We start from the raw sequence: 25,853 nt of genomic DNA, 5'->3' as shown, positions 1-25,853 counted from the left end.
TGTGTGTGTGTGTGTGGGGGGGGGGGGGGGGGCGGTCTTTACAAATCTACATTTATGTATAAATTGTTTGGCCATAATAATCAAAGCGTTATACATAGTTTCTCTTTTTCTGTTTTCCATTATAATTCCAAATTTAATGTCTTTGTATTCCAGTTTGGGCGATTGAGTGTCCTTTTCAGATGTCCAGTCTTGAAATGTTGTCCAAAATGTCCTGGTGTATGGGCAGTCAAAAAAATAAATGTTCTAACGATTCGATTTCAAATGTACAAAAAACACAATTATTTTCTCTATATTAAATCTGTCTCATAAAATCGTTGCAAGGGTAAATATCATTTAGTATTTTAAAATGAGTTTCTTCTGCATTTGGGGCTATGGGTAGAGTCAGGTATTTGGTTCTAATCTTGATTATAATTTCTTTAGGAAAACCTTTTAATACATTTTTCTCTGTCCAGACCATGTCTTCACTTCCTGCATTTATCGGCTCCTCTGCACATCCGGGTACTTTACGTAAACTGTACGTACATGCGCATGCAGACCGCTCGTACGTAAAGTCATGGTCTACACAGTTTAATATTAAAGTATACGTTTAGTGTGGTGCGTTTAATAATTAATCTTGGTCACACTGACACGTTTAATGACACTAGAGGATGGGCTAAAACAGATAGGACAGGTGTCAGGGAAAAACAATTTAACTCGGTGGTAGTGTGGAGAACTTACAACAGCCTAGGTGATTTATTATTATTATTATTATTATTATTTTAATAGCTGCTGGATTTTTCTTACGTCCGGGGATGTTATGCACAATAATAGGAAAATTACAACCTGCTTTGAAACGGGCTCAACTACTGTCTAGTCTCCAAACAAACCCACCATGGAGACTTATGCCGATCCGTGCCAGTTCAGCCCAGTCTGCAGTGGTGAAGTTACTGGACAGCTGTCTGGGTGAGTTCAAACACACTTTCTGGAACCCTGCAAATAAACCTGTCGGAGTCAGAGGTGCAGTTGTAGCTCTGTAAATCGCCTTTTCTTTCTGTGCGTGTGTTTACTCAGTGCTCGACTATGAAGGCAGTCGGATGCATCTGAACTATGTGTGGTTAAGGGACCACTGCCGCTCCGAGTCCTCATACAACAGCCAGACGAACCAGAGAAACCTGGACACTGGAAGGATTGACCTCAACATTCGTCCTCATGATACAAAAGTGGAAGATGGATATCTCCTTCTGAACTGTGAGTCAGCCACCTCTTTAGGGGATGTACAGCCTCCACTCATGCACCAACTATTTTAAACCAAGTCACAACATTGAATAACAGACAGGAAGTTGGCTGTAGATTGGCGGAGTCGGATTTTGGGCGTCAAAAGCGAACAAACTAAAGGTCCACAAAGGTTATATGATACCTTGTTGTGATCTTGGTTATATTGCCAAAATATACTACAACATCATTTCAGCCGAAACGACCCGCATTTACAAAAAAAGTATTTGCTTTCTTCTGCGTTTACCGCTTAGGGACCGTCTACAAAGTGCTCAAACGCAAACGGTGGAAACAAGAAAGCTCCTAAAAATACTGTATGTCAGAGATTCCTGAATATATCAAGGCAAGGCAAGTTTATTTGTATAGCACATTTCAGCAACAAGGCAGTTTAAGGTGCTTCACACAGGACATTGAAATACAGGGATAAAAAACACATTTAAAACATTATAAAAGAAACATGTAAAAGGTGATTAAAAACAGCAAGAAGACAACGCATAAAATCCAAAAATATAAAAACACACACATATTAAAGTAAGAGTTGCAGTGCAGAGTTTTGAAAGAGAATGTAAAATTTACAAAGTAAAAAGCCTTTTAGTCAAAGGCAGCAGTGAACAGGTGAGTCTGTAACCTTGACTTAAAAGAACTCAGACTCTCAGCAGACCTGATATTTTCTGGTCGTTTGTTCCAGATATACGGAGCATAGAAACTGAACGCTGATTCTCCATGTTTAGTTGTGACTTTTGGAACACAGAGCAGACCTGCACCAGACCACCTGAGTGGTCTGGATGGTTCATACTGGACTAGAAGGTCTCTGATGTATTTTGGGCTTAAACCATTCAGTGCTTTATATGCTAGCAAGAGAATTTTAAAGTCTATTCTCTGAGAAAACAGGGAGCCAGTGTAGAGACCTCAGAACTGGACTGATGTGGTCCACTCTCTTGGTCTTAGTGAGGACTCAAGCAGCAGCATTCTGGATCAGCTGTAGTTGTCTGATAGATTTTTTTGGCAGACCAGAGAAGATACTGTTACAGTAGTCAACTTGACTAAAAATAAATGCATGGATAAGTTTTTCAAGGATCACTGACACACAGATCTTCCTTCAGTCTTTGCCTAAACAGCCAATTACTGATATGAACAAAACCAAAACTTACAATAATAATAACAATATAATAAATACTAACATTTATAATAACAATAATTAAATAATGTTGATAATACTAATAATAATCGTTTCAGACACAAAGGAAGGAAATATTGACATAAGTGGGGTTGGCACTGCTAAAACAACATAATATAACATTGGCTATTATAATATTAATAATTAAACATTTCCTGTGCAATAACTCCGCCCACAAAGTGGGCCCATGAAAAAGACAACTCCCCCTTCCTACTACAGCACTCACTTTGTGGAAATATACATTTGCTGATAAAGGTGGGACATTTTAAATATTTCTTGCTCAATAGCTCCACCCACAAAGGGGGAGGAGCCTTCCTATTCGCAGCCCAAGACAAGGACAGCTCCCCCTTCCATTATTATAATAATTATTGTTATTATTAATGTTAGTATTTATTAACTTGTTATTATTATTGTAAGTTCTGGTTTTGTTCGTATCAGAGCCGGCCGATTAATTGGGCCGATTATAACGTATCACCAATTAATCAACATTGGCCAATATGTAACCGATGTATTAACTGTTTTGCTGCACGGAGATTCTGTCACTTGCTGCTCCTGTGTATCTGTGCTGCCTGGAGAGTTAGAGGAACAGTAAAGACTGTCAGTTTCACTTTGACTGCTCCAACAATCACTCTAAACTCAATTGATTTTACAAAATGCGGGTCATTTTGGCTGAAATGATGTTGTAGTATTGCATAACCAAGATCACAACAAAGTAGCATATGTGCTTTGTGGTCCTTTCGTTTGTTCACTTTTGATGCCCAAAGTCCGAATCCGCCAATCTACTGCTAACTTTACTTTAGTCATTGAACAGACATAACTTACTTGGCAAAAAAGGTTGTTGGTTTTAATTTCCCAGCTGTATAAAAATAGCACAATATTGCCATTTTACTGTTTAATCTTGCAGTCTTTGCTTTTAATGACTCTTTTGTAATGAACATTCGGTTAAAAGTTGCTGATAAACACAAACCCTGGTTCGGGTAGGTTAAAGGTCTGTGAATCTTTTGGTAATTTCATTTTCTTTTCAGAAACAATTTTCATTTTAAAATAGAAGAATTCAAATTAAATTTCAAGCTGCTTTTCTTTTCCAGTTTCAAACCAAATTGATTTTTTTTATAATAACAAAAAATAAAGTTGCTACAAGAAGGAAATGGAAAAATGGACCGAAAACACCCTTTTTTTTTTTCTGAGACCAGATGTTGTCATTTTCAAGGAAAGAGCGCTAATGCCATCGTGGTCACAAAGATTCTTACAAACAATGGGTTTGTAAGAATCTTCCAGTTCGTACGATATCTGGAGTTCGTAGACATTCATGGAAGGAGCAGTAGTTTCTTACGGCCATCTTATAAAGCTGGTACAGCTGCTGTTAAAATCGCAAGAACAACTTGAAGCCTCCATGAGGAAATGACATGATTTTTTGTCATATGAAGACCGTACAGTTGCCATGTTCTTCATAAGGGTGCCTTGGGACCTTCCTACATCATACCTATGGCCGCTTCATGAATTCAACGGCAGCCGTTCCAACTTCATAGGACAGCCGTAAGAAACTAATGCTCCCTCTATGACTGTCTACGAACTATGAACTGGAAGATTCATAAGAACATTATGAACATTGTTCATAGTAATCTTTGTGGCCTTGGTATTAGCACTCTGTCCTTGAAAATGACAGCATCTAATGTCCGTTTTAGCAGCATAGATCCGTTTTTCCATTTCTGTCAGGTAGTAACTTTATTTTTTGTTATTTGAAAGAAAAAATGAAAATCTGTTGAAATTTAACATTAATTCTTCAATTCTAAAACAAAAATCAACTAGCCACTAATTTTTTTTTGTTTCTGAAAAGTAAACTCAATTACCAACAGATACACTGATCACTAATAATTGATCTTTACAGAATAAGTTGTTTCCTCCAAGCACCAGGATGAGTTCATTACAGAACAAACATTAATACTGACTAGCACGTTGACCTGTGGGGACCCACGGGTTCCAGATGTGGTAGTTGTTATGCTGTTGTGTATTTGTGCATGCTGTGCCGCATTTGTCCAGCAGTCACTGCCAAAGTGTTCTAGGTATAGCAACATGCTATTGTATTCTAAAATTACTAATATCTCCCAAAATATTGGTCCTATCAACTTTCTGTTTTTGCTAGCCTGTTCCTTGACCAATAATATATAAGTATGCCAAACTGCAGCAGTCAGCGCTGTCCAGATTTTGTGTGAGTCCCCAGACAACATACACAAACACAGAGGCCACTTGGCTTTTATATATAGATATATTGCAGTACATACATGGTAAAGTGGACTTTTCCCTCATGTTTTATCAGATATACTTCTTTGTCAAGTCATGTTTAAGGTGTGGTGTGGTATTGAGGTTAAACCTGTGTGTGGTTTAGTGCACTGTAAAGACAGCATTTACAGTACTGTGGTAGTATATATAGTTATGCCCATTACACTTCATTTGAAGGATACAAATATTTGAATGTGATAAGAAGAAGCAAATCACAGAGGTCGTGGCACTCCCAATTCCCAACAGTCTTTACCACCAGTCCAGCTGGTCCGAGCTGTTGCTGATTCAGCTGCTCCCATGAGAGGCCTTAGAGTTGAACTAGTTTAGCCAACGCCAAGCCCAGGCTAACCCTTTTCTGTCTTCAGTAGCAGCTGCTTCTACAAGCAAAGGAGAAAAAAAGCCATGTGGGACTGAAAGTATTTGCAGCTTTTGGAGTAAGAGGGATAAACGGTCCCACAGCAGCCAGGTGCACAGAAAAAGAAACAGGTGTTCATGTGTCAGTGAAAGCTGTTAGTTTCATGTGTACAGTGGGTTTGCTGGCCTCTAATTATAAAGTGATAGGAGCTTTTTTTTTTTTTAAGTACAGTATGCAATAATTTCAGTGCTACCTTACCTGCTGATTGATAGGTATCTGTCTGGTTTACGCCACTGAGAGTTGTTAAAGGTTCTTCTCAGTATGGAGTGCATAATATTCGACACACAGTCAAGCCAAGGAGCCTAAGACAGTTGATGATGGGTTATACAGCCCCCCACACACACACAATAGTCCATTGTATAGTAGTGTTCTATATTGTATGCCTTATGCCTTAACTTTCATTTATCTCTTTTTTTCATACAACCTTAGTTCACATTAAATGATTAAATAATAAGAAAATGGTCAGACACAATCAAGCTGGAATTGGAGTGAGAGCTGATAGTATTAAATAATAAATGCACAATTTAATTTAACATTTTTTTCCAGAATTAATTACTTTACCCAACTAGAAGCACTCGGAGAGCGCAGACCTCCACCAAGGCAGATCAGTGGGCCCCCATGCCCCCCCCAACCCCCCAACCCCCCAACCCCCGATCACCACCAAAATTTTATCATTTGTTCCTTGTGCCAGTGTCAACATTTCCTGAAATTTTCATCCAAATCCGTCCATAACTTTTTGAGTTATCTTGCAAACAGACAGACAAACAGACAAACCAACGCCGACAAAAACATAACCTCCTTGGCGGAGGTAAAAAGGCCCAGTGCTACTTTTTGTGGCAGTTCTCAATTGAATCTTTCTCTCTATTTAACGTTTTTTAAGTGATTTACCACCATTTATTATAATATCACTCTCTGCATTTCGCTTTTTTTTTTTACTGTAAATCATGTATTTTCCTATATTTAATGTCCTACATTTAATGTAGATGTTCATGAAAACTCAGAGTAAATTCAAAGGTTATTACATTTTCAGCAAAGATATCATTAACTGAATGTAAAAACAAGTGTGTCCATCCACTGTCATTGATCCAACTCCATGGGTTTTACTGGTGAACCAATGTTGTAGAAGATGACGGTGCTTATACGTTCACTATGGAGCCTCTGAACATCCAAATGGGTCATATCTGATGACCATGAAAAGATGAAAAACTGCATTTTACGCCAATTATTTATATGTATTGATAGGATTAGTGGCTCAACAGGTATTAGACACTTTAGATTCACTAATAGATGAATATACACAACAAAAATAAATTACTGAGATTTATTTATTTATTTATTTAGGGCCTGATGGTCATGTGTCCAAGTACGGTCTTCAGTGGCTAGCAGACAACAGCTATGAAGGACAGAAGCAGAGCCCTGTACAGCCACGCATCCTCTGGAATTCAGACATCTATAAAAATGCAAACGTCCCCTCGGCCAAATGGGACAAGTTTATGAGTTGTGATGATGAACTCAAGAAATTTCTTCAGAACTATGTCCTGTATGGGATCGCGTTTGTAGATGACGTCCCAGCTACAGTGGAGGCCACAGAGGCAGTCACCCAGAGGGTCAGTCTGATCAGGTATGAAACGATGTTACACTGCAACAAATATAAATCACACTCACATGCAGCTTTGCTGCATTAGTAACTGCAGCTCAATGGAAACATTTATAGACAATAAAGAGTGTGTGACATTCATGAGGGGCAGTGAGTGCAAAGACTGGTATTGTAGTAAAGTGACCAATCCAGTTCCATTGGTATTCACTCTGTGGAGCAGCATGTTAGGAATGTAGGACATTGGGTCAGTTTTATTGAAACCATAGGTAATGATACTTACAGAAATTATGAAGAAAATGTACCGTTAAATATATCATTTAGTATTAATAGTCTTCAATTGGCAGTTAAATTTGATATATGAATAAACAATGTAGTGGTGCTATTAGAAACTAATCAATAAAACTATAAAACCACATGATGTCCATGTACAGTAATGTAAAATACTTTAACCCTTAAAGATCTAGAATTATTTTTGTGTTGACTTCCAAATGAATTTTTCTCTACATTTAACCTTTCCAAATCATTTTGGTTTCATCAGCTGTATGGATGTTCATTAAAGCTCAGATTAAATTCAAAGGTTATTATATAAAAACTGAGGAAATTGAAGAAAAAACTGCCTTTTTTAGTGAAATATATCATAAACTGAACATAAAAGAAGCATCTGCAGCCATGTCATTTGTCAGACAGTGTGGATTTTATTAGTGAGTCAGTGTTGCAGAAAATGAAGGTATTATTACAGCCGCGGAAAATATTATTAGACCACCCTTGTTTTTTTCAGTTTCTTGCTCATTTTAATGCCTGGTACAACTAAAGGTACATTTGTTTGGACAAATATAATGATAACAACAAAAATAGCTCATAAGAGTTTAATTTAAGAGCTGATATCTAGCCATTTTGCATGTTTTCTTGATGATAACCAAAATCACTTCAGTTCTTACATCAATAGCTATGGCATTGTACTGACAAAAACAGTGTTTTTAGGCATTCCATGTTTTCTTTTCTGTCTGTTTTAGTCACATGATACACACAGGAGTTAGTACTTGATTGTATAACCAATGTTTTGGATGACTTTTGATGGTCTAATAATTTTTTCCGCGACTGTATGTTCACTACAACGGCTCTGAAATTCCGAATAAGACATGTCTGATGCTGCTCCAAAACTGAGAGCCTGCATTTTACCTGAATTATTTAAATGGATGTTAATGTTAAATGTTGACAGGATTATTGGTTACATTAGTAGATATTTTTGGTCACCAGTAGTGGTTCAGGTCTTTAAGGCTCTTTTAGCTTTCTCTTGTCTGTGGTTGGTACTCTTGTACCACTTTGTTTTTCTTCATTTGCATCAGAGAAACTACCTATGGAAAAATGTGGTGCTTCACTTCAGACTTTTCCAGAGGAGACACAGCTTACAGCCAGCTGGCTCTGGACCGTCACACTGATACTTCATACTTTCAGGAACCTTGTGGGTAGGTTCAAGAGGGATGGGGTTTCCATACACACAAAAAGCCTGTAACTTAACTGTTTTATTATAACTGATAATCCTTTTTTAACCTCTCATTGTTACCCTAGAATCCAGGTTTTCCACTGCCTCAAGCACGAAGGAACTGGAGGAAAGACACTACTTGTTGATGGGTTCTATGCTGCTGAAAAACTCCGCCAAAGATCTCCTGAAAACTTTGAATTACTTACTCGCGTGCCCATCAAGCATGAATACATCGAGAACTCAGACAAACACCAAAACCACATGAGGGGTATTGGCCCTTTGCTTGAAGTCTATCCCTGGAACAAAGAACTTTACATAATCCGGTATGAATTTTTATTCATTGATTAGTGAACTATCAGACTGTAATGACATGACATGGTTTCTAGACCTCTAATTAATAATATTTATGGATATTGACAGATTAACAGATTTGACAGATATTAGTACATGACTTTAATAAATGTGTCATTTTAACAGGTTTTTATTTATTGATCAGTTTTTACAGTTCACTTCAGTTAGGTGTTAAACATCAACTCATCACTTGGCTGTGAATAAGCACATATTGCTCAATGATTTGTGATCCAGTAGTAGCAGACTGGTTAGGGATTGAGAAATGAGAAATTGCTTGTTCTGTGTTTGGGTAAAAGAATTTACAAGGAATGCATTGAAGTATTTATTTATGTAGGAATTTATGTGCAGTTATGTGATCTATATTTGGGTACATACCTATTTAAGATTATTTATGATATGGTTTTAAGGGAATATTTATTGTTTATTTATTTTATATGATATTAATATAAATTGCTAAATTTTACTGTTTGTTTTTAAGTTCCTAAATGGCTTGGTACCTCAGAACATCTCTGACCACTTCTGCTTGTCGTTCCTAAAATAAGGCAAAAAACTAGAGATGAATGAGCTTTCTCAGTGCTGGCACCTAAACTGTGAAATGAGTTACTTATTCATGTCAAAACGCCTCCTCTGGAAACTTTTAAATATTGGCTTAAAGGTCACTTCTATTCCTTGGCGTTTAATCCAGCATGAGAATTGTGTGGTCTTGGTTCTGTCTTTTAGAGTCTTTTTGTTTTTTATGTCTTTTTGTATTGTACAGCACTTTAGCAGCCTTGGGTTTTAAAAGATGTGCTGTATAAATAAAGTGGATTGGATATTTATGCGTTTGTTGATACACTGATATAGAGTCAGTCTATGTGGTGGGTGTGGCAGTTTGGGGCAGATCTGACTTAATGATGCTATATACACTGTTGTCCATAAAGTTGGAATAATTTTGTTTTCAAACACACTCTTCTTTTTATTCCTGTTTATACACATTAATAATCACCAGAATGAGCTTCAGTTACACTTTATATCTATCAAGAATAAAACATGTCAGTCATTTCATAAGCAGAGGTACAAATATTTTATTCACAGTTAATGGATAACAGTGTGGGAGACTAGTGCTTCTCTCACTCAGGTAATCTAACGCAGACCACAAGTCAAAGGTCTTTCTGAAATGTAGGTGTTCCAAGTGCTGGGCAAAGGAAAAAAACGTGAATAAAGAAAATCTGAAACTGGATTTTTCTAATATTTAAACCCAGTTGTTGCATCAGATAAGATATGTGAGGTGTTTGTGCATCATTTCATATGCATTTCTCTCCTTGGTCTGGAAAATTAAATGAAGCCTATGTGTTTGTGAGCCATGTGTTAGTCACAGAGTATTAGAATCTGCCTGTTAACTGTTGCATTCTGGGTAAAACTGTGAAACAAGGGAACCTTCTCCAGGAGAAGTAAGATTAAAAGATTAGTGAAATGTGATTATTACCCCGCCCCACAAAGGGGAGGCAAGGGGTATTGTTTTTGGTTTGGTTTGTTTGTTTGTTTGTTAACACTTTCGCAGCAAAACAATTAATTTAATTCATACCAAATTGGGATTTATAAATTACCATTGACCCAGAATAGATGTCATTACATTTTGGGAAAGATAGGTCAAAGTTAAAATTTTTTATGATTTTTTAAAATCTTCCCATTTACTTATAAAGGACGAAATACATGCAAGGGATGGGGTTTGTTGTACTTGGCACCACTTGTTATTATATTTTTTTATTTTAATGTGTTTTAACAGATACAACAACTACGACAGATCAGTGATAAACACAGTCCCTCATGATGTTGTTCAGCGTTGGTACGTGGCGCATCGAGAGCTGACCACAGAACTACGGCAGCCTGAGAACGAGTTATGGGTGAAACTGACTCCAGGGAAAGTAAGAACACCATACTGGAATATATGTGACTCATATGTTTATTTTTTTTAATATGTCAAGTGCAGAAAAAGAAAGAAAAATGCTTCTCAGAGTTTTAATTTACAACTTGCACGAGATTTAAGAACTGAAATCACTAAAAGCAGTACTGATAATACCTGACTTTATATGAAAAATGTTCTTTCAAACTTAAATGTAGATCCACAAAACTTATACATACAGCATGGTGCAAAAGTCTCAGTTTACCTTTAACCTTGTTGTTGTTTTTACAGGGTTGAAATGAGCATGCATATTTATTTGTCATTCTGTTTTCTTCAGCTACAACAAGAAAATACAGGAAATACATGTACAGCCTTATAAGACACAAAAACTGAACTAAATGTGTTCTAAAGGTTAAAGTCACTATTTAGTGTGACCCTTGATCTCATGACAACAAGCAGCACAAACAGCTAGAAACATCTGATGTGTTTTTCCCTGAAATTTTAGTTTTTAAGGTTGTATATGCTTCCTATATATCCAGATTATATTTTAATACAGAAACTTAGAAATGCATCTGTGTGGCCATTCGAACTTTACTGAAGCAATAAACCTAATGTTTGGCTGGGACTTTTGCACAGAACTGTACATACATTTGGTTATATACATCACACTTACGTTAGATTCATACATGATTATGTCATATTTCATAGTGCAGTTGTTGGAGTTGTTTGCTGTTTTTATTTGCTCTACAGCTAAAAGGCCATGAGCTAATGTGTATAAACATATCCTCTGATGAAACTACTGGTTGGATTCATTTCAAATTTTACATGTAGCTTCCTTGGGAAAATGTCTACAAAGTTTGTACATGGTTTTGTGAAATTTAGATTTTTGAATTTTTTATGAATTTTTAAATGTTAAAAATGTGGCTTTACTTATAATGGGCCATATTATGATGCCTTATAACACAGGTGTCAAACATGCGGCCCGGGGGCCAAATTCGGCCCACCAGAGGGTCCAGTCTGGCCCTTTGGATGAATTTGTGAAATGTAAAAATTACACTGAAGATATTAACAATCAAGGATGTTCAATCTAAAGTGGGTCAGACCAGTAAAATACTATCATAATAACCTATAAATAATGAAAAAAAAGCAATTTTTTTTTTCTTTTTGTTTTACTGTCAAAAAAGTAAAATTACACAAAAATGTTTACATTTACAGACTGGCTTTTCACAAAAAATATGAACAATCTAAACTGTCTTAAGAGAAGTATGTAGTATTTTAACAATATTCAAATGTTGTGTGTATTTGTAGATCCACTGTGATCTGTAAGTTGTGATGCATATATATATAAATGATAAACTAAGGTGTAATATTGTTAAAATTACACTTACTTTTCTCAAGAATTTTCAGGTTGTTCATATTTGTTCATGTTGCAATCAAGTATGGTTCGTAGATGTAAACATTTTAATAACAGAATTTTACTTTTTTTCACTAAAAAACATAGAGAAAACTTTGGAGTTGATATTATTTCTAAGTTCTTATCCTATTATTTACATTATTTTACTTGTCCGGCCCACTTTATATCATATTAGGCTGTATGTGGCCCCTGAACTAAAATGAGTTTGACACCCCTGCCTTATAACATGGAAATGGTTAGAGATATCAATATAGTTACTATTGAGCACTGATAGGAAGTCATATATGGACTTTCATTTAATTAGCTGAGTTATCCTACAGTCAAAGTACCACCCACTTCTATTGGGAAAATGATCTCCTGCATCAAGACCACAGGACTCTAACATGGCACCAGAACCTGATAACCTCACAAATTCAACTTGATATTGATTCTTGATACAACATGCCAGTGAGCTACAGGGTCATCGGTCCTATTTTTGTGTAATGTTAACCTACATATTTTCTCCTTTTCATTCATCATTAGGTACTTTTCATTGACAACTGGCGTGTCATGCATGGGAGGGAGTCTTTCACCGGTGTGAGGCAGCTCTGTGGATGTTACCTGACCAGAGATGATGTCCTCAGCGCTGCACGTGGCTTTGGTCTGCAGGCCTAAGACTGGACAAGAGGATCCCTATTCCTCAGTGCCCTGTCAGCTTTTAATTTATATTACAAAACTCCAATTTTTTAACTTGTAATACACAGCTGGTGCAATTGTTTTTCCACTGCCACTTGAATTATGCTTTAAACATAGCAATATTCCATAAATAATCAATAATAGTTTTTTAAAATTTTTGTATGGGTAATATTGCTCTACATGTAAGCCAGATGAAATCATGTTTTGTTTTAGAAAAAAGCATGTGAAGATAGCATTAAATAGTCACATTGTTCCACATATCTGTTTCTGTATTAGGATTTGGCCAAACTAACTATTCCTAATTTTACAGTAGGTGTCGTGCAAATTTGACAGTGATGTATGATGTTAGGGTTGTCTGAGCAAAGTTTTCAGGCAAGGTGACTGAAAATGAAGCTAGTATAGGTACTAACATGTGATTTAGTCATAGTATATATTATATGTAAGCTCATATATGACTTTGGCTCCATGTCGCTGTCAGACATCTCCTATATATTTCACAGTAATAGGAAAATGAATGTAGGTCTCTGCTGCACTCACTCTTGCCAAAAAACCCATCATGCTTTGCCAAGTTGCGTTACATCAGATTTACTGATTTGGCTAGTTCACAGAAAGGGTTGTTTAATATTTACTTTTATAATAAATAAGGTTGAGCACTGCAACATTTCCATAATTCATTTGGAGAAGGTAATGAGTTTGGAGATTTCTAGCTGCATGAAACTTGAACTTTGACTTAACTCGTTAAAACCTGACGTGTCATAGCTGACACACCCTGCGCATATGCAGTTTGGATGTCTGTAACTCTTTCAGTGTTTGTGCAATTTGAAAAATTCCAACGGTTTCTGAAACCTGAGATTCGGCGCATTATAGGTTTTATTTGGTTATTATGGTAATTTCACTCATGCCTGTATCAGAAGCTGGAGGAGAAGCTGTATTAGCAGAATTATAACATGCGGTAAATTGTAAATGATTGCCAGATTTTGAAAGATCTGGAAAAAATAAGAGCCCTGGAAAAATGGGCAAATGGACTCACAGAATATGTTCTAACCTTTTAATTAGTCAAAATAAGAAAAAAAAAGTCTAGGCGGACCATTTAAGGCTTAGGGTTTAAAGGGTTTAACAGCTTATATTACTTAAACATCTAAAGTACACACACTGTCTACCTCCACTTTAATTACATTTACCGTCACACTACATGGCAAATACAACTCAGGAGATAATATTTTTTATTGAATCTTAATTGCTTCTGTGTTGTTACATAGTACAGGCAGACATCATCTACAGTTTATTACCAAAGGTTTACAAAGCAAACATGGGTTCTAATTAATACCTGAATGGATGAGTGATTTATATGGTTAAAATGTCACACTAGCAGTAAACTGTAAGGAACAACACCCTGGATCCATAAAAATGAAAAGTTTAGTAAAAAACAATGAACAAATGCTGAAGGTGATGAAAATTGTGCTGTCGAAGAATTCATGGTTTGCAAGCAAATACAAACTTATATATAAACAACAGCCTATTTGATTCAATTTCAGAATGATACACACTTCTTAGTGACCATCCAGGTGTTTCCAGACCCTCTTTTAGGCTTGATGTTCCTCTTCATCAGCATGCAGGTTACTGTCAGCTGTGGTTGTCGTGGGAACCTCAGGGGCTGCCTGGGCGTGTGGAGTGCTCCTCCTAGTGGACAAAGAGAGTTAATGTAAAATCCTCTAAATCAGTGGTTCTTAATCTTTTTCTCTCAGGCCCCCCTTTGGAAGACGAAAAATCTCCAGGCCCTCTTCCCCCAACCCCAACAACATAGGAACAGTGGTGCAATTATAACTTTTATTGAAAGAAACATCAATATTGTAACAATAGCTTTTACTTTTCCTTGAATAATTTGGTGTGTAATTTAAAAATAACTTAGATTTTTGCTTGAACAATACAAATAAACTCAACAAAACGGTTCCCTGAGACAATATTTTTCAAAGAAAAAAAAAATAGTAAATGCGCAGTTACCTTACAACTATGACAATGAATTTACTTTTTACAGAACAACAAACGAATTTTGGTAACACAGATGAACATTTTTACAATAACAATGGCTGTAATGAGCCTGTTTATATTGCACATCTCAGAATATTAACCCTTTGATGCTTGAATTATAAGGTCCTTAGTCAAGATTTTTTCCCTGAATGTTTTTATTCCTCTTTAGGCATGAAAAAAATAATATGATTGAAATTTTTTATGAACCTGTTTTTTATGGCGTTACAAAAGTGTCTACTCAGCCGGACACCATGCGTTTAATTTTTGAAGAAAAGAAACATGTATTTAAAATGCAATATCAGAAAGTGATATACTGTGTGAAAACTATGAAATATTATTTTAAAGCAGCTAATCTGATGTTTTCTCACATTTTAGTATACTTTAATTCTAGTTATTATTCACTTCATGGAGATAATGTGAAAGAAAACTGTTAAATACAGTCTAATAACAAATAGCAATTGATTTACTCTCAAACATTTTACTGCAGATCAGGTTTATCAAGAACAGCAAAGTTGTCTGAAATGAAATGAAATGAAAACAACAAAACCCATGAATATACAAGAGAACAGCTGTAGAATAACTGTCCACTGTAGTGACCGCTATGCATGAAAGGGTTAAAGTACAAACTGTACAAAAACCGAAACATTGCACATTTTTCTTCTCCAGTCAAGTCCTTGTTCATTCTCCAAACCTAAACTCTTTGTCTAGTCTAGTGACAGATCACCATGACAGTAGATTGATTTGTTGTACATCCCTAAATTGAGTCCAGGGTGCTCCAATGCTAAAACATTAGTTCCACCTGCTACATGTTCTAACCTGAGGAAAAATGAAAAACACCCTGGAGTGATCCCATGCCCCCCCCCGGCAAGCCTCAGCGTCTCCCCTGGGGAGGCCTGCCCCACAGTTTGAGAAACACTGCTCTAAATCAAAACAGCTGCTCTTCCACTGAATGAAATGTCTTACTTCATCTCGTTGGCCTCTGACACATTGACCGCTTTGTATTTCTTTCTCTTCACTGTGTGAGCGATGAACCACACGACCAGGATGATCAGGACACATCCGAGCAGAGCACCAATCACTGCACCGGCAACCACCCCATCTCCTACGTCTACACGGACAAAAGGATGTATGTACAGTATATCTGTGTGCAGAGCTTGAAGTGAACACAGATAATCACAGTGTGTGTACTTACCAGGGCTTAATTCCACAGTGCAAATGGAAAATCCCACAACGTTGGAAGCATTGCACTGGTACTCCCCGAACTGAAACTCAGATATGTTTCTGATTTCCAGGATTCCACTTTCAGTTGCTGTGGAAACAAATGTGAAAATGTTGAAAGGTAATCATTTTTACATAAAGACTTTGCACTCACACATGCACACACACACAGTACTCACTCCTTCCCATCACAGGCCTCCTCGCCTTGGTCTCATCCAGTCGGATCCAGGTGTATTTTGGCTTTGGGCTCCCATGCTCGCTGTGGCAGGTCAGTGTGACCAAGTGTCCTGATTCCACATCACCGTGGACGGAGCAGTAAGGAACAGAAGGCCTCTCTGACAGATCACAGTGACAGCACAAGGGGCTTAAATCCACTTTACCTTCTCATGCAGCACATTCATCATCAGTAGACACTCATGACTAAACTGATTTCTAACTTCTTGATGCTCTTTCTTTAAAATATTTAGTTTAGTAGAAGCATATGTTGTATCCAAAAACAAAAAAAAAACCTGACCATCTTGTCACAAAATATGATCCAGCTTTAACCATGATAAAACCATAAAATGAACTATCATTACCAATGGCCTGATTATTTTTATGCTAAAACCATCTTTTAAACAGCATATGGTGAGACAGTTCAACAGTGTTTGGTTTTATTCACACATATAATGCATAACACTGATCTACAAGTAAAACACTTCCAGAATAAAAGTAGTAGGAGTAGTAGTAAGTCAAATGTGGGTCACTAATAAAGAAAAAATAATTCTGAAGTGTTTATTGCATGCAGTTTTCATGATACATTTACAGATTTGGTCAAAATGTGAAAATCTATGAAATACTGATTGCGGGTTTAAGGAATGTTTGACACTGAGCTACAAATTCTACTGCAAAACACCGTCTACAAATTAGAATACATGCCCTTTTCATATCCATTCCAGTATAAATCTATCATGCACATGTATGTAAACCTATGTATACAAGCAATAAAACATCACATGTGTTATGAACATTTGCCAACCAAATTCACACATACACATGATCAAAGACAAATATAATCAAGAAGCAGCACATGACACGTATACTAACCTTTACTTTTATTTAACCTTTATTTAGCCAGGAAGTCCCTTGAGATAAAATCTCTTTTTCAGCATAATGTATATTCATCCGTAAAGGCTTTATCAAAATGGGAAAAGCCTTTTGTAACTTTAGAGGTCAGTTCTTTGGTGACCGTACCTTGAATTGGATGTTACATGCCTCAGAATTAGTCACTGTGAGATATCAAATGCTCAAGGTGTGGCCTTGAGTTACTTGTTCCTCAGCTGAAAATGAATACTTAAGTACTAAAACCTGCCTGCTTATCATTGAGCATCAGTACACTTGCATGAAAGTTCAGTTATAACATTACCAACATGACTTTACCATTAAGTTTTCTTTACATAAATCCTGTCTTCCAAAAGAGTGTTGATTCAGAACATACTGTGCTCTTCATTGAGTTTTCAAACTATAAATTATGATAGACTCCACATTTTTCCCTAAAATATCACCATTATTCTAACTATGTAACAGTTAGCGATGAGGAAAATCATCTTTGATCTCCTAATAATCGATAAGAAGACAGCCATACATATTCATAGAGCTCTTATGCACACATTCCATTTAGTATGGAGAAGCTGTCTGACAAACACTTTCATAAAGGCAGAGGTTATGAAAGGGAGGAAGTGTGGTTAGCATGCAGCAGATGCTGTTATATATTCTGTATGCAGTACAAGGATGCAGTCACAGTCCTACTCTAATTTCCAACACTGACAATGAGGAGACTGCTGCAGTTACCATGGAAACTACTGAGGATACTGAGGCCTGCTAGGTTGTCGTGGTAACTCTGTGAATGAGAGGATTCAGACTGAATGTAATTCTCTAATCACACTATTCAGGGCCATTATTTTTCAAAGATTTGTTTATGTTACGACACCGGTAATTGAAACCGCAATCTCAGATGTGAAAAGTTCATTGACATATTTCATAGGAAAAAAAATAATCAAAAGAGGGAATTATAAGATAAAGGTAGAACTCTCACTACTTCTGTTTCACTTACTGCATTTCTATTCAGTGTTAGTCACGTTCTTTTTGTTCTCAGAAACCAGATGCTTCAGCTTTTCCTTTCCACACTCTCATTGGCAGAAGAATAAACACCAGGAGGTAGGCAGGCACAAAGTATCGACTCTTTAGGCTTTTCTCTGTCTAAATTACATGGTGCGTGTGAACAATCTCCAACTTCTGCTTTTCGGAAATGCAAATATACCCTACACACCTTTGCAAGCAAATATTTATGCTGATTATGGTCTGAAATACGTTCATTATGTTTTATGTAGTATGCTTAACTTATCAATTAGGGTCAAGAGGATACAGATGCTCGATCATTAAACAACTTACCAAGAACATTCACAATGATGTTGACTTGAGACTGTCCTTCCACATCAGGAAAGTTGTGAACATCACAGGTGTAGACTCCAGCATCAGATGGTTTCATGTTGCTGATTAATATTGAGGCATTCCTGGATGTAGCAGGAGCAGACGGAGGTGTAAGCCTTCCTTCGAAAGCTGTCGAAATGACATCTTTTCCAGCCTGATAGTAATAGACCTGCCAGCAAAAGGGCAACACATCAACATATTTAGCTCTATATTTTTACTGTCACATATTATATCGTATAAAGTGATTCATGGAAGAAGTGCACGTTCTTAACTCAAAGGTGATAAAAAAAAAAAAAAAAAACTACAAATCATAGAAGCATATGTTCAGTGAATGGCAATGACACCTGTGGCAAACAATGTTTCAGTAATATATATTAATTAAAATTATGAAATAATACAATATTCATGAATAACTGGTGTCTTTCCAGATTGTTTTTTATTCCATTTCGGTGTTATCTGATTCCTTAATCACAGCCTTTGTTGTTTCAACAAGGTGTGTCTCTTAACAGTTACATGAAAATGCGCAACATACTGAAGGAGGGAAAGGCTTGCTTCTGTCTTAACACTAACTTTAAGTCACCAAATCATATGTTTTTGTTGTTTTTCATTTATCAGAGTCAATAATTGTACAGATTCTTTGTTGAGTTTATCACACGTGTTGAATTGGAAATAATGTTCCAATCTGAGCTGCAGAGAGTATCTAGTAACTACCTGTTGTGTTTTCATATCAGCTGATGAAACAAATTCCCACTGGATGTTAAGGCTGGTGGTCTCTTGGGTAGTAACAAAGGTACACTGGAGTAGGACAGTTCCACCCGTTGTGACATTGACCTGTTTTTGCGGCGTCTTGACTGTGATTAATTCAACACATCCTGCAAAACAGTAATTAGGTCAGTAAAAAAAAATCACTTCATTGCAAAAAGAATTCAGTGATTGATAATTTGTCTAGATGTGAAGCACTTCCTAAAACACACTATAAAACAAAAATGCAAGAAATACACTTACCCATCAGGCTTAAAAGCACTGTCAGACACAGCATTGGGCTCATCTTCACAAAGTCTGTGTGTGCACTTACAGATCCTAAACAAAGTAAGAACTGATCTGTCCACTGTCAGCACTACTCTCTGTCTTTAGCAACAGAAAAATGTTCCTGTATCATAGGTAAGGTTGGAGTAAGGTTGGTATCGGATTGGCCGATACTGTACATGTTGATAACATAGAGTTTGCATATCTATGTTTACCAGACTGGGTGTGTGATGTTTTTTTTCGAAAACCATTAATTTAACGGTTGAAAATTTGAGGGCGGAGGTGACTGAAAAAGAGAAGTGATGAAGTAAATTCAGTTGTTCATGATGAACAAATAGGATTTTGTTTTGTTTGTTTTTTGATGTTTAGTTTTTATTAGTTATTTATCATTTTGTCATACAGAACATAACAAACAACAATCGGCAACAGATCACAATCTAATAGTAATGATAATTTAGGTTAAAGTTATGAAATAGCAGTCAGGTTACCTAATGAATTTAATCTTTATAAAGCATTTCACAGGACTATGAGACAAACCACATATTAATTGTATTCAAAGAAACTAATCCATTTGCCCCATCTTATTATGTAAAGTTCAGCTTGCAGCCTCAGCATAAATGATAATCACTCCATTTTGTGAATTTCTTCAACAATTTTCATCCAGTCCTCCAGCACTGGTGGATCAAGTTGAAGCCATTTATGAGTGATCCCCCCCCCCCCCTTTTTTTTTTTGCTGCAGCACCAGAGATTTTTAGAAGGTATTTATCACTTATTGTCAAATCATCAGGAAGATCTCCTAGCAATAGTGACAAAGTGGACAAATAGCATTTTAAGTGAAAAAGATCCTAAAATTACCTTCAGTGCAACGTATTGTGTGTTTTAAGTTGTTGATTTCACACGTCATGTAGGCACCACAGTTGTTGTGACATTGATGGTTAATTCATTTTCAGTACTTTGGCAGTAGTTTAGCTGCAGCTCATCACTCCTCCTTGTCTTGTAAGTCATTCTGGGTCAGGGCTTCTGGCGAAGGAATTAATGTAATTTAATCTCCACCTGGCCTTTATCGCTCGCCTCAAGGAAGTGTAAGCCAAAGCACAGCAACATGCTGCTTATCATTGGGGAGTTGATTCCCTGGTGCTGCGTACTTAATAAAGGCAGTTTCACCTTTGTCGCTTTCGTTCACACATTGTGGAGTACAATGCTGTTGGAGAGACAGTGAATAACGCATGATTAATTGTCTGCAATTACCAGAGGCTGACATAGGTGATTAGCAATGGAAAAATGTTGATTAGGGGTGACTGAAGGGGTGAGGGAGGGAGGCTGTGGATAATATGGGAAGTGGAGGGAGGCATGTAGAGCTCATTAACCACAAGACACTTACGTGACAGGTTGGGAAGTTAGACGATCTCTGTGACTTTCTCTGAACAAACAACACATGTTGGCAGCTGTGTGTTTGAAGAGAGCTGTGCAGCAACCAGTGGCCATCTTTAAATAAATGAAATCAACAGCATGACTCATCATGACCTACTGATCAGCGTTCAATACTGAAAAACACACAGATGTAAGTAAATACAGCAGAGGAATAAAGCAAAGAGAAGACATGCTCTGACATACTTGACAGTACTTTTGTGTGCACAAATAATGTCACAATGTCCTTTTATTCATTAAAATTCACAATAGTAGGAGCTGTGGTAGACACTACGTAGGTTATATAAAAGAAGGATGTGAACACTAGTGAACTACCACAGACTGGAATGAAGGTTGTCTTGCCAGGCAATCCCGGACAGACCCACTCAAGCCCACAGCAGGTTTCAGTGAAATACCTCTACACAGACTTATTCATCCGCCCACAGCGACCAGTGTTTTCCTGTCAGCAGACTGTGAGGAGGTGTGATTCAGAGCTGTGGCTCAGAGAGGGAGATTGCATGGTTGAGGTAAGTTATTTTTTTCTTCTTCTTCCTCTCAAAGTGGGGAGAAACCTATCTAAAGACTAAAGATGGTCTTAATGGGTAAAACTATACTTTAAATCACTACAATACTTACTTTGATTGATTTACTTTCTTTGGTAATATGAGGGTGTGATGAGTTGAAAAGTCAGGGGCTGCAGTTCAGATGTTGGCCAGCAGATGACAGGCCTGGCTGTTAGATGCAGAGAGTTTGTGTGTGAGTGTGTGTCAGAGAGAGAGAGAGAGAGAGAGAGAGAGAGAGAGAGAGAGAGAGAGAGAGAGAGGGTGTAGTTGTGTATGATTTTATGATTTGCAGAAAGCTCGAGGCAGCCGATGGCAACAGAGAAAGGAGCGCCACACTCAGGTATCAGAAGACCTCACTACCTTCCTTTACAGCCCTCATAAAGAATCATGTAGTATTTATATGTACATATTTACTGTATATATAAAAATATATACACACTGCATGTCTATGTGTATCATATATGGGGGGTGTATGGTGTGTTATATTAAAGGTTGTTTGATAAATTTGTCTGCTCAAATATGTGCTCATATTTCATTGTTTCTTTGGTGTCAGTTATTGGACAATCAGCTCTGAATTTCACAACTGATAAATAAACATACAGGTAGGTATTGTTCGCACATATAGAATGACTTCCCATATTGTTCCTACAGCTCCCAATCTAGTCACTTATAAAAAGAGTAATATCAAATCGAATCATATGCAAGAATAAAAACACACAACCACAAACAGCAGTGTGAAACACCTCAAAGTGAAAAAAAAAAATCTCCTTTGCTTTACATTTTATTCTTGGCAGTAAAAGCCAAATGCAGTGACACTGAACTATCATCTTGCATTGGCATCAAATGCAAGAATGAAACGCTGCTTTCACAAAGATTGACACAATTGAGCAAATAAACCTAAAAAAGTGGGACGCAGGCAGTCAGAGACAACATCTCCTGATACTCGTGTCATCGCTGTCTTTTTTTTTTTTTTTTTTTTTAACAATGGTGACCAATCAGGAATTGACTAGGGTGGAAAAAGTTTACATTGGAAATGATGAAATCCAGAGGCTGCCAGATAGTTAATCTATAGCAGTGGTTCCCAACCTTTTTTGGCTCATGACCCCATTTTAATGTCACAAATTCCTGGTGACCCCCAACATTCAAAACGGAGATTTTTTTTTTTTTTTTTTTGCTAAAATCAATTTGTTTTTCATCATGTAATGATTTGCTATAATATGTTGCAAATAAATGTTAATTTAAGATGACACTTAGGTTATATAATGTAAATTTTTATCAGTAAGTTTTAATTTTTTAACATTTTTTATCAATTACTAGAAATTTCAGGTGACTCCATTTGAATTCCAGGTGACCCTACGTGGGGTCCTGACCCCAACGTTGAAAAACACTCCATTAACTGCTCCCAATCCTCTTTTTAAGTTGGTTGGTACAGTCTGTTCTTTCTCAAACTGATAAAATCTTGTGCCACAAACATCTTAAACCAGTGTACACATCTGAATGAAGGGGTTAAACCAGTGGTTCCCAACCCCATTTTAACATTACAAATTTCACAAATTTTCACAAATGACCCCAGACATTCAAAACGGAGACTTTTTTTTGCTAAAATTAATTTGTTTTTGACCATGTAATAGTTTGCTATAATATGTTGCAAATAAACGTCAATTTTAGATGACATTTAGGCTATATAATGTACATTTTTCTTAGTAAATTTCCATTTTTTAAATTTTTTTATCAATTACTAGAAATTATTATTATTATTATTATTATTATTATTATTATTATTATTATTATTATTATTATTATTATTACTACTAGAAAAACTCCATTTGAATTCCAGGTGACCCTACGTGGGGTCCCGACCCCAAGGTTGAAAAACACTGATCTATAGGTTTCAAAAGGGAGCATGTATGTAGTTGACTCTTATTGGCATGGAATGGAGGAACATTATGCTCTCATAAGGCACTTTATGGTCCTGTTTCCCCTTTGTCTAATGGTATTTCCAATCATCTAAAATCTGTCCTTCACTGAATACCTCCATATCAGGGAAAATGTCAAACAAATGAAGAAGCAGGCTGTTAAAGGTATGCATTTTATATGTTTATCTTCAATATCTAACTGCTTGATATCATTTGGTAAGAAGAAGACATTTCCAGGTAGCATGCATGACAGTTGTTTTTTTTTAAAGTGTGTCTTATGCTTTGTGGACCTGTACCAATATAAGGAGATTTGCTGTATTTTTCAAAATCATTTACACTGATTGCTATTCATAGGATTCTCTAAACGCTGACCGCACTCATCACGTAGCTGTAAAAATCTCTTTTGACATTAATACTGTGTGCACACCTAGCTGATTCATCATACAATATGCAGTGTTCGCTCACACACATATATATAACTAGAATCTCACCTTTAACTGCCTCACCAATGCATCCTTTTTGCCATACACTAGGATTTCTAAATGATGCCCCTGGGGGTGGGTTTAGTGGCTCAGCGATGGTCACATTGCATAAAAGAGATGTGTCTTAATATTTTATTAGACACATTATGTTTCCACTCTTCTTCGTCTCTTCACTCTTTTCTCAACCCCCAAACAAGAACCCCATGAACATCCCAGAAATGGAAGAAAGACAGACACACTCAACAACAGGAGAAACGAGACCCAGCATTTGTATCAAAGATGGAGGGTTTATGTAAAAAAAAAAAAAAAAAAAAATCTTCATGGTTATACTGAACTGCGACTAGATTTGAGTGGAAAACACATTTATTGCGGTAAAATCATTTTTCATCTAAATCAGTGGCTTTACTGATATTCATAGTTTTATTTCTGTGTTGTTAAATCCAGACTGTTATGTTTTTAAGTGCTGTATGTAATGCTGGCTTCTTTTAAGTATTATATGTTCATGGCGAATGCTAACCTGTAACATTACATTTCACTGCACAAGCATTACTGCCTTAATCACATTCAGTCACAATTACAGGTTAATTTTAATGCCACACTGAGGTAAGACTCAGAAAAGACAGCTTACTAAAAACATGTCCCTGCAAATGCAAAAGGAACTATTTTAAGTCAAGTAGCCAAAGCATCCACTGCTTTTTGGCCACTTTCCTTTTTCTTTTTTTTTTTTTCTTTTTTTTTTTTCCAGAGGAGCAACCATCAATTTCTGACCCATGTTAATGCACCCTTTCAATATTTGATGTTTTTATATGGAGTGCTGACAATAGAACACGGAAATGGAGGGCACATTTTGCAGAGCTACTTCACTGGCTCTGTATCCATCTTCTTAACAGAGCAATGCACTCCAAAGCAGAAAGACCATATCCATAGAATGGAAGATGAAAATACAGGCAAACTTGTAGAGAGGTTGCACATTAAAATGTTTATCTTCCATCCAAGAGAAATATTTTCATAGTATGGATAAAATATGTATTTTTTTTATACTGCAGTTATAATGGTGAATTGTATTTATTTGTAATGAATTATATATAAGTGTATTGCACGTTGGACATATTATTTATGTACCTCAGCTCTTTTCAAGGTGAACTCACTTAGTGGCATAATCAACTGTCGGAGTGGCTGGTAGAGGCGACTGAGAGTAAATTAAAAGAAATCAATTAGGAGAGACAAACTTGTGCATTAAATCTGCCTTGTATCTGTAGGAGGACACGCCAAGAGGGGATCATTACACAGGTCATACTCTTGCAGTTAGAGGAGGCTAAGCATGATGAAACGCAAACTAAGCTGTCGAACAGTGTACAACAGCCTACACTTATGACTGGATACAATAAACAGCAGCAAACCGATTCCAAGATGGAACTTTTAGGCAAACAGACTAAGAAATTGTACATGTGTTATGTTTATAAAATGACAAAAGTTAAATTAACCTTTAACCCATAAAGACCCAACCCTACTTTTGTGTCAGTTCCCAAATGAACCTTTCTCTATATCTAACCTTTCTTAAGCGATTTATCACCATTTATTTAAAATATTATCCTCTGTATTTTGTATTTTATCAGTATAAATCAGGTATTTCATTCACTGATCATATAGATGTTCATTAAAGCTCAGATTAAAGTTGAGGGTTATTATATCAAAAACAGAGAAAACTGAAGAAAAAGTGTAAAATATATCAATAACTGAACATAAAGCAAACATTTCCATCCACTGCCATTAATCCAACTCCATGGGTTTTACTGGTGAATCTATGCTGTAGAAGATGACGGTGTTTATACGTTCACTACGGAGCCTCTGAACGTCCAAATGGTTCATATCTGATGACCATGAAAAGATGACTAACTGTATTTTACACCAATTATTTATATGTATTGATAGAATTAATGGATCAACAGGGATTAAACAGTTTAGATCAGTAGATGGTTTAGGTCAGTGGTGGATGTTTGGGTCTTTATGGGTTAAAGACTTAGAATTTATTTTAAAATCTACGACCCTTCCAAAACGATTCACCGCTATTTATTATGATATCTGCAGTTTGCAATTTTCAATGAAAATCAGGTATTTTCCAGGATTTAATTCACTCATTGAGTAGAAGTTCAGAGTAAATGCAAAGGTTATTATATCAAAACAGAGAAAACTGAAGAAAAGTGGTGTTGTCGGCAAAA

General features: G+C 36.5%; 2 protein-coding genes across 2 annotated transcripts; one reads left to right on the top strand and one right to left on the bottom strand.

Moving 5' to 3' along the window:
• The first annotated feature begins 529 nt into the window (after positions 1-529).
• Positions 530-13,542, top strand: tmlhe (trimethyllysine hydroxylase, epsilon). The gene is made up of 7 exons (XM_030154900.1): positions 530-942; positions 1,051-1,227; positions 6,465-6,744; positions 8,067-8,186; positions 8,290-8,526; positions 10,320-10,458; positions 12,373-13,542. Exons 1-7 carry the CDS (start codon positions 792-794, stop codon positions 12,502-12,504), a joined length of 1,236 nt encoding a protein of 411 aa, XP_030010760.1. The 5' UTR covers positions 530-791; the 3' UTR covers positions 12,505-13,542.
• A 118-nt stretch (positions 13,543-13,660) lies between these two features.
• On the bottom strand, positions 13,661-19,508 carry LOC115433473 (V-set and immunoglobulin domain-containing protein 1-like). Its single transcript, XM_030154901.1, has 7 exons — positions 19,246-19,508; positions 18,952-19,112; positions 18,202-18,409; positions 15,951-16,106; positions 15,746-15,862; positions 15,517-15,661; positions 13,661-14,205 (listed from the first exon to the last, which is right to left on the bottom strand). Exons 1-7 carry the CDS (start codon positions 19,286-19,288, stop codon positions 14,109-14,111), a joined length of 927 nt encoding a protein of 308 aa, XP_030010761.1. The 5' UTR covers positions 19,289-19,508; the 3' UTR covers positions 13,661-14,108.
• Positions 19,509-25,853: the final 6,345 nt, after the last annotated feature.

This window comes from Sphaeramia orbicularis, chromosome 14, assembly GCF_902148855.1.
Source record: "Sphaeramia orbicularis chromosome 14, fSphaOr1.1, whole genome shotgun sequence".
Classification (NCBI taxonomy): Eukaryota; Metazoa; Chordata; class Actinopteri; order Kurtiformes; family Apogonidae; genus Sphaeramia; species Sphaeramia orbicularis.
Note: the sequence above shows the minus strand (reverse complement) of the source record. Positions and strands in the feature narration are given on the sequence as shown.

Bases quoted from the DNA above. Each gene is read 5' to 3' on its own strand.
- tmlhe (XM_030154900.1), top strand. From the start codon at position 792: ATGTTATGCACAATAATAGGAAAATTACAACCTGCTTTGAAACGGGCT. The intron at 943-1,050 runs GTGAGTTCAAAC...GTGTTTACTCAG, and splicing joins GTTACTGGACAGCTGTCTGG to TGCTCGACTATGAAGGCAGT. The intron at 6,745-8,066 runs GTATGAAACGAT...CATTTGCATCAG, and splicing joins CAGAGGGTCAGTCTGATCAG to AGAAACTACCTATGGAAAAA.
- LOC115433473 (XM_030154901.1), bottom strand. From the start codon at position 19,288: ATGAGCCCAATGCTGTGTCTGACAGTGCTTTTAAGCCTGATGG. The intron at 18,410-18,951 runs GTAGTTACTAGA...TTTTGCTGGCAG, and splicing joins CTGATATGAAAACACAACAG to GTCTATTACTATCAGGCTGG. The intron at 15,662-15,745 runs GTAAGTACACAC...TTGTCCGTGTAG, and splicing joins CACTGTGGAATTAAGCCCTG to ACGTAGGAGATGGGGTGGTT.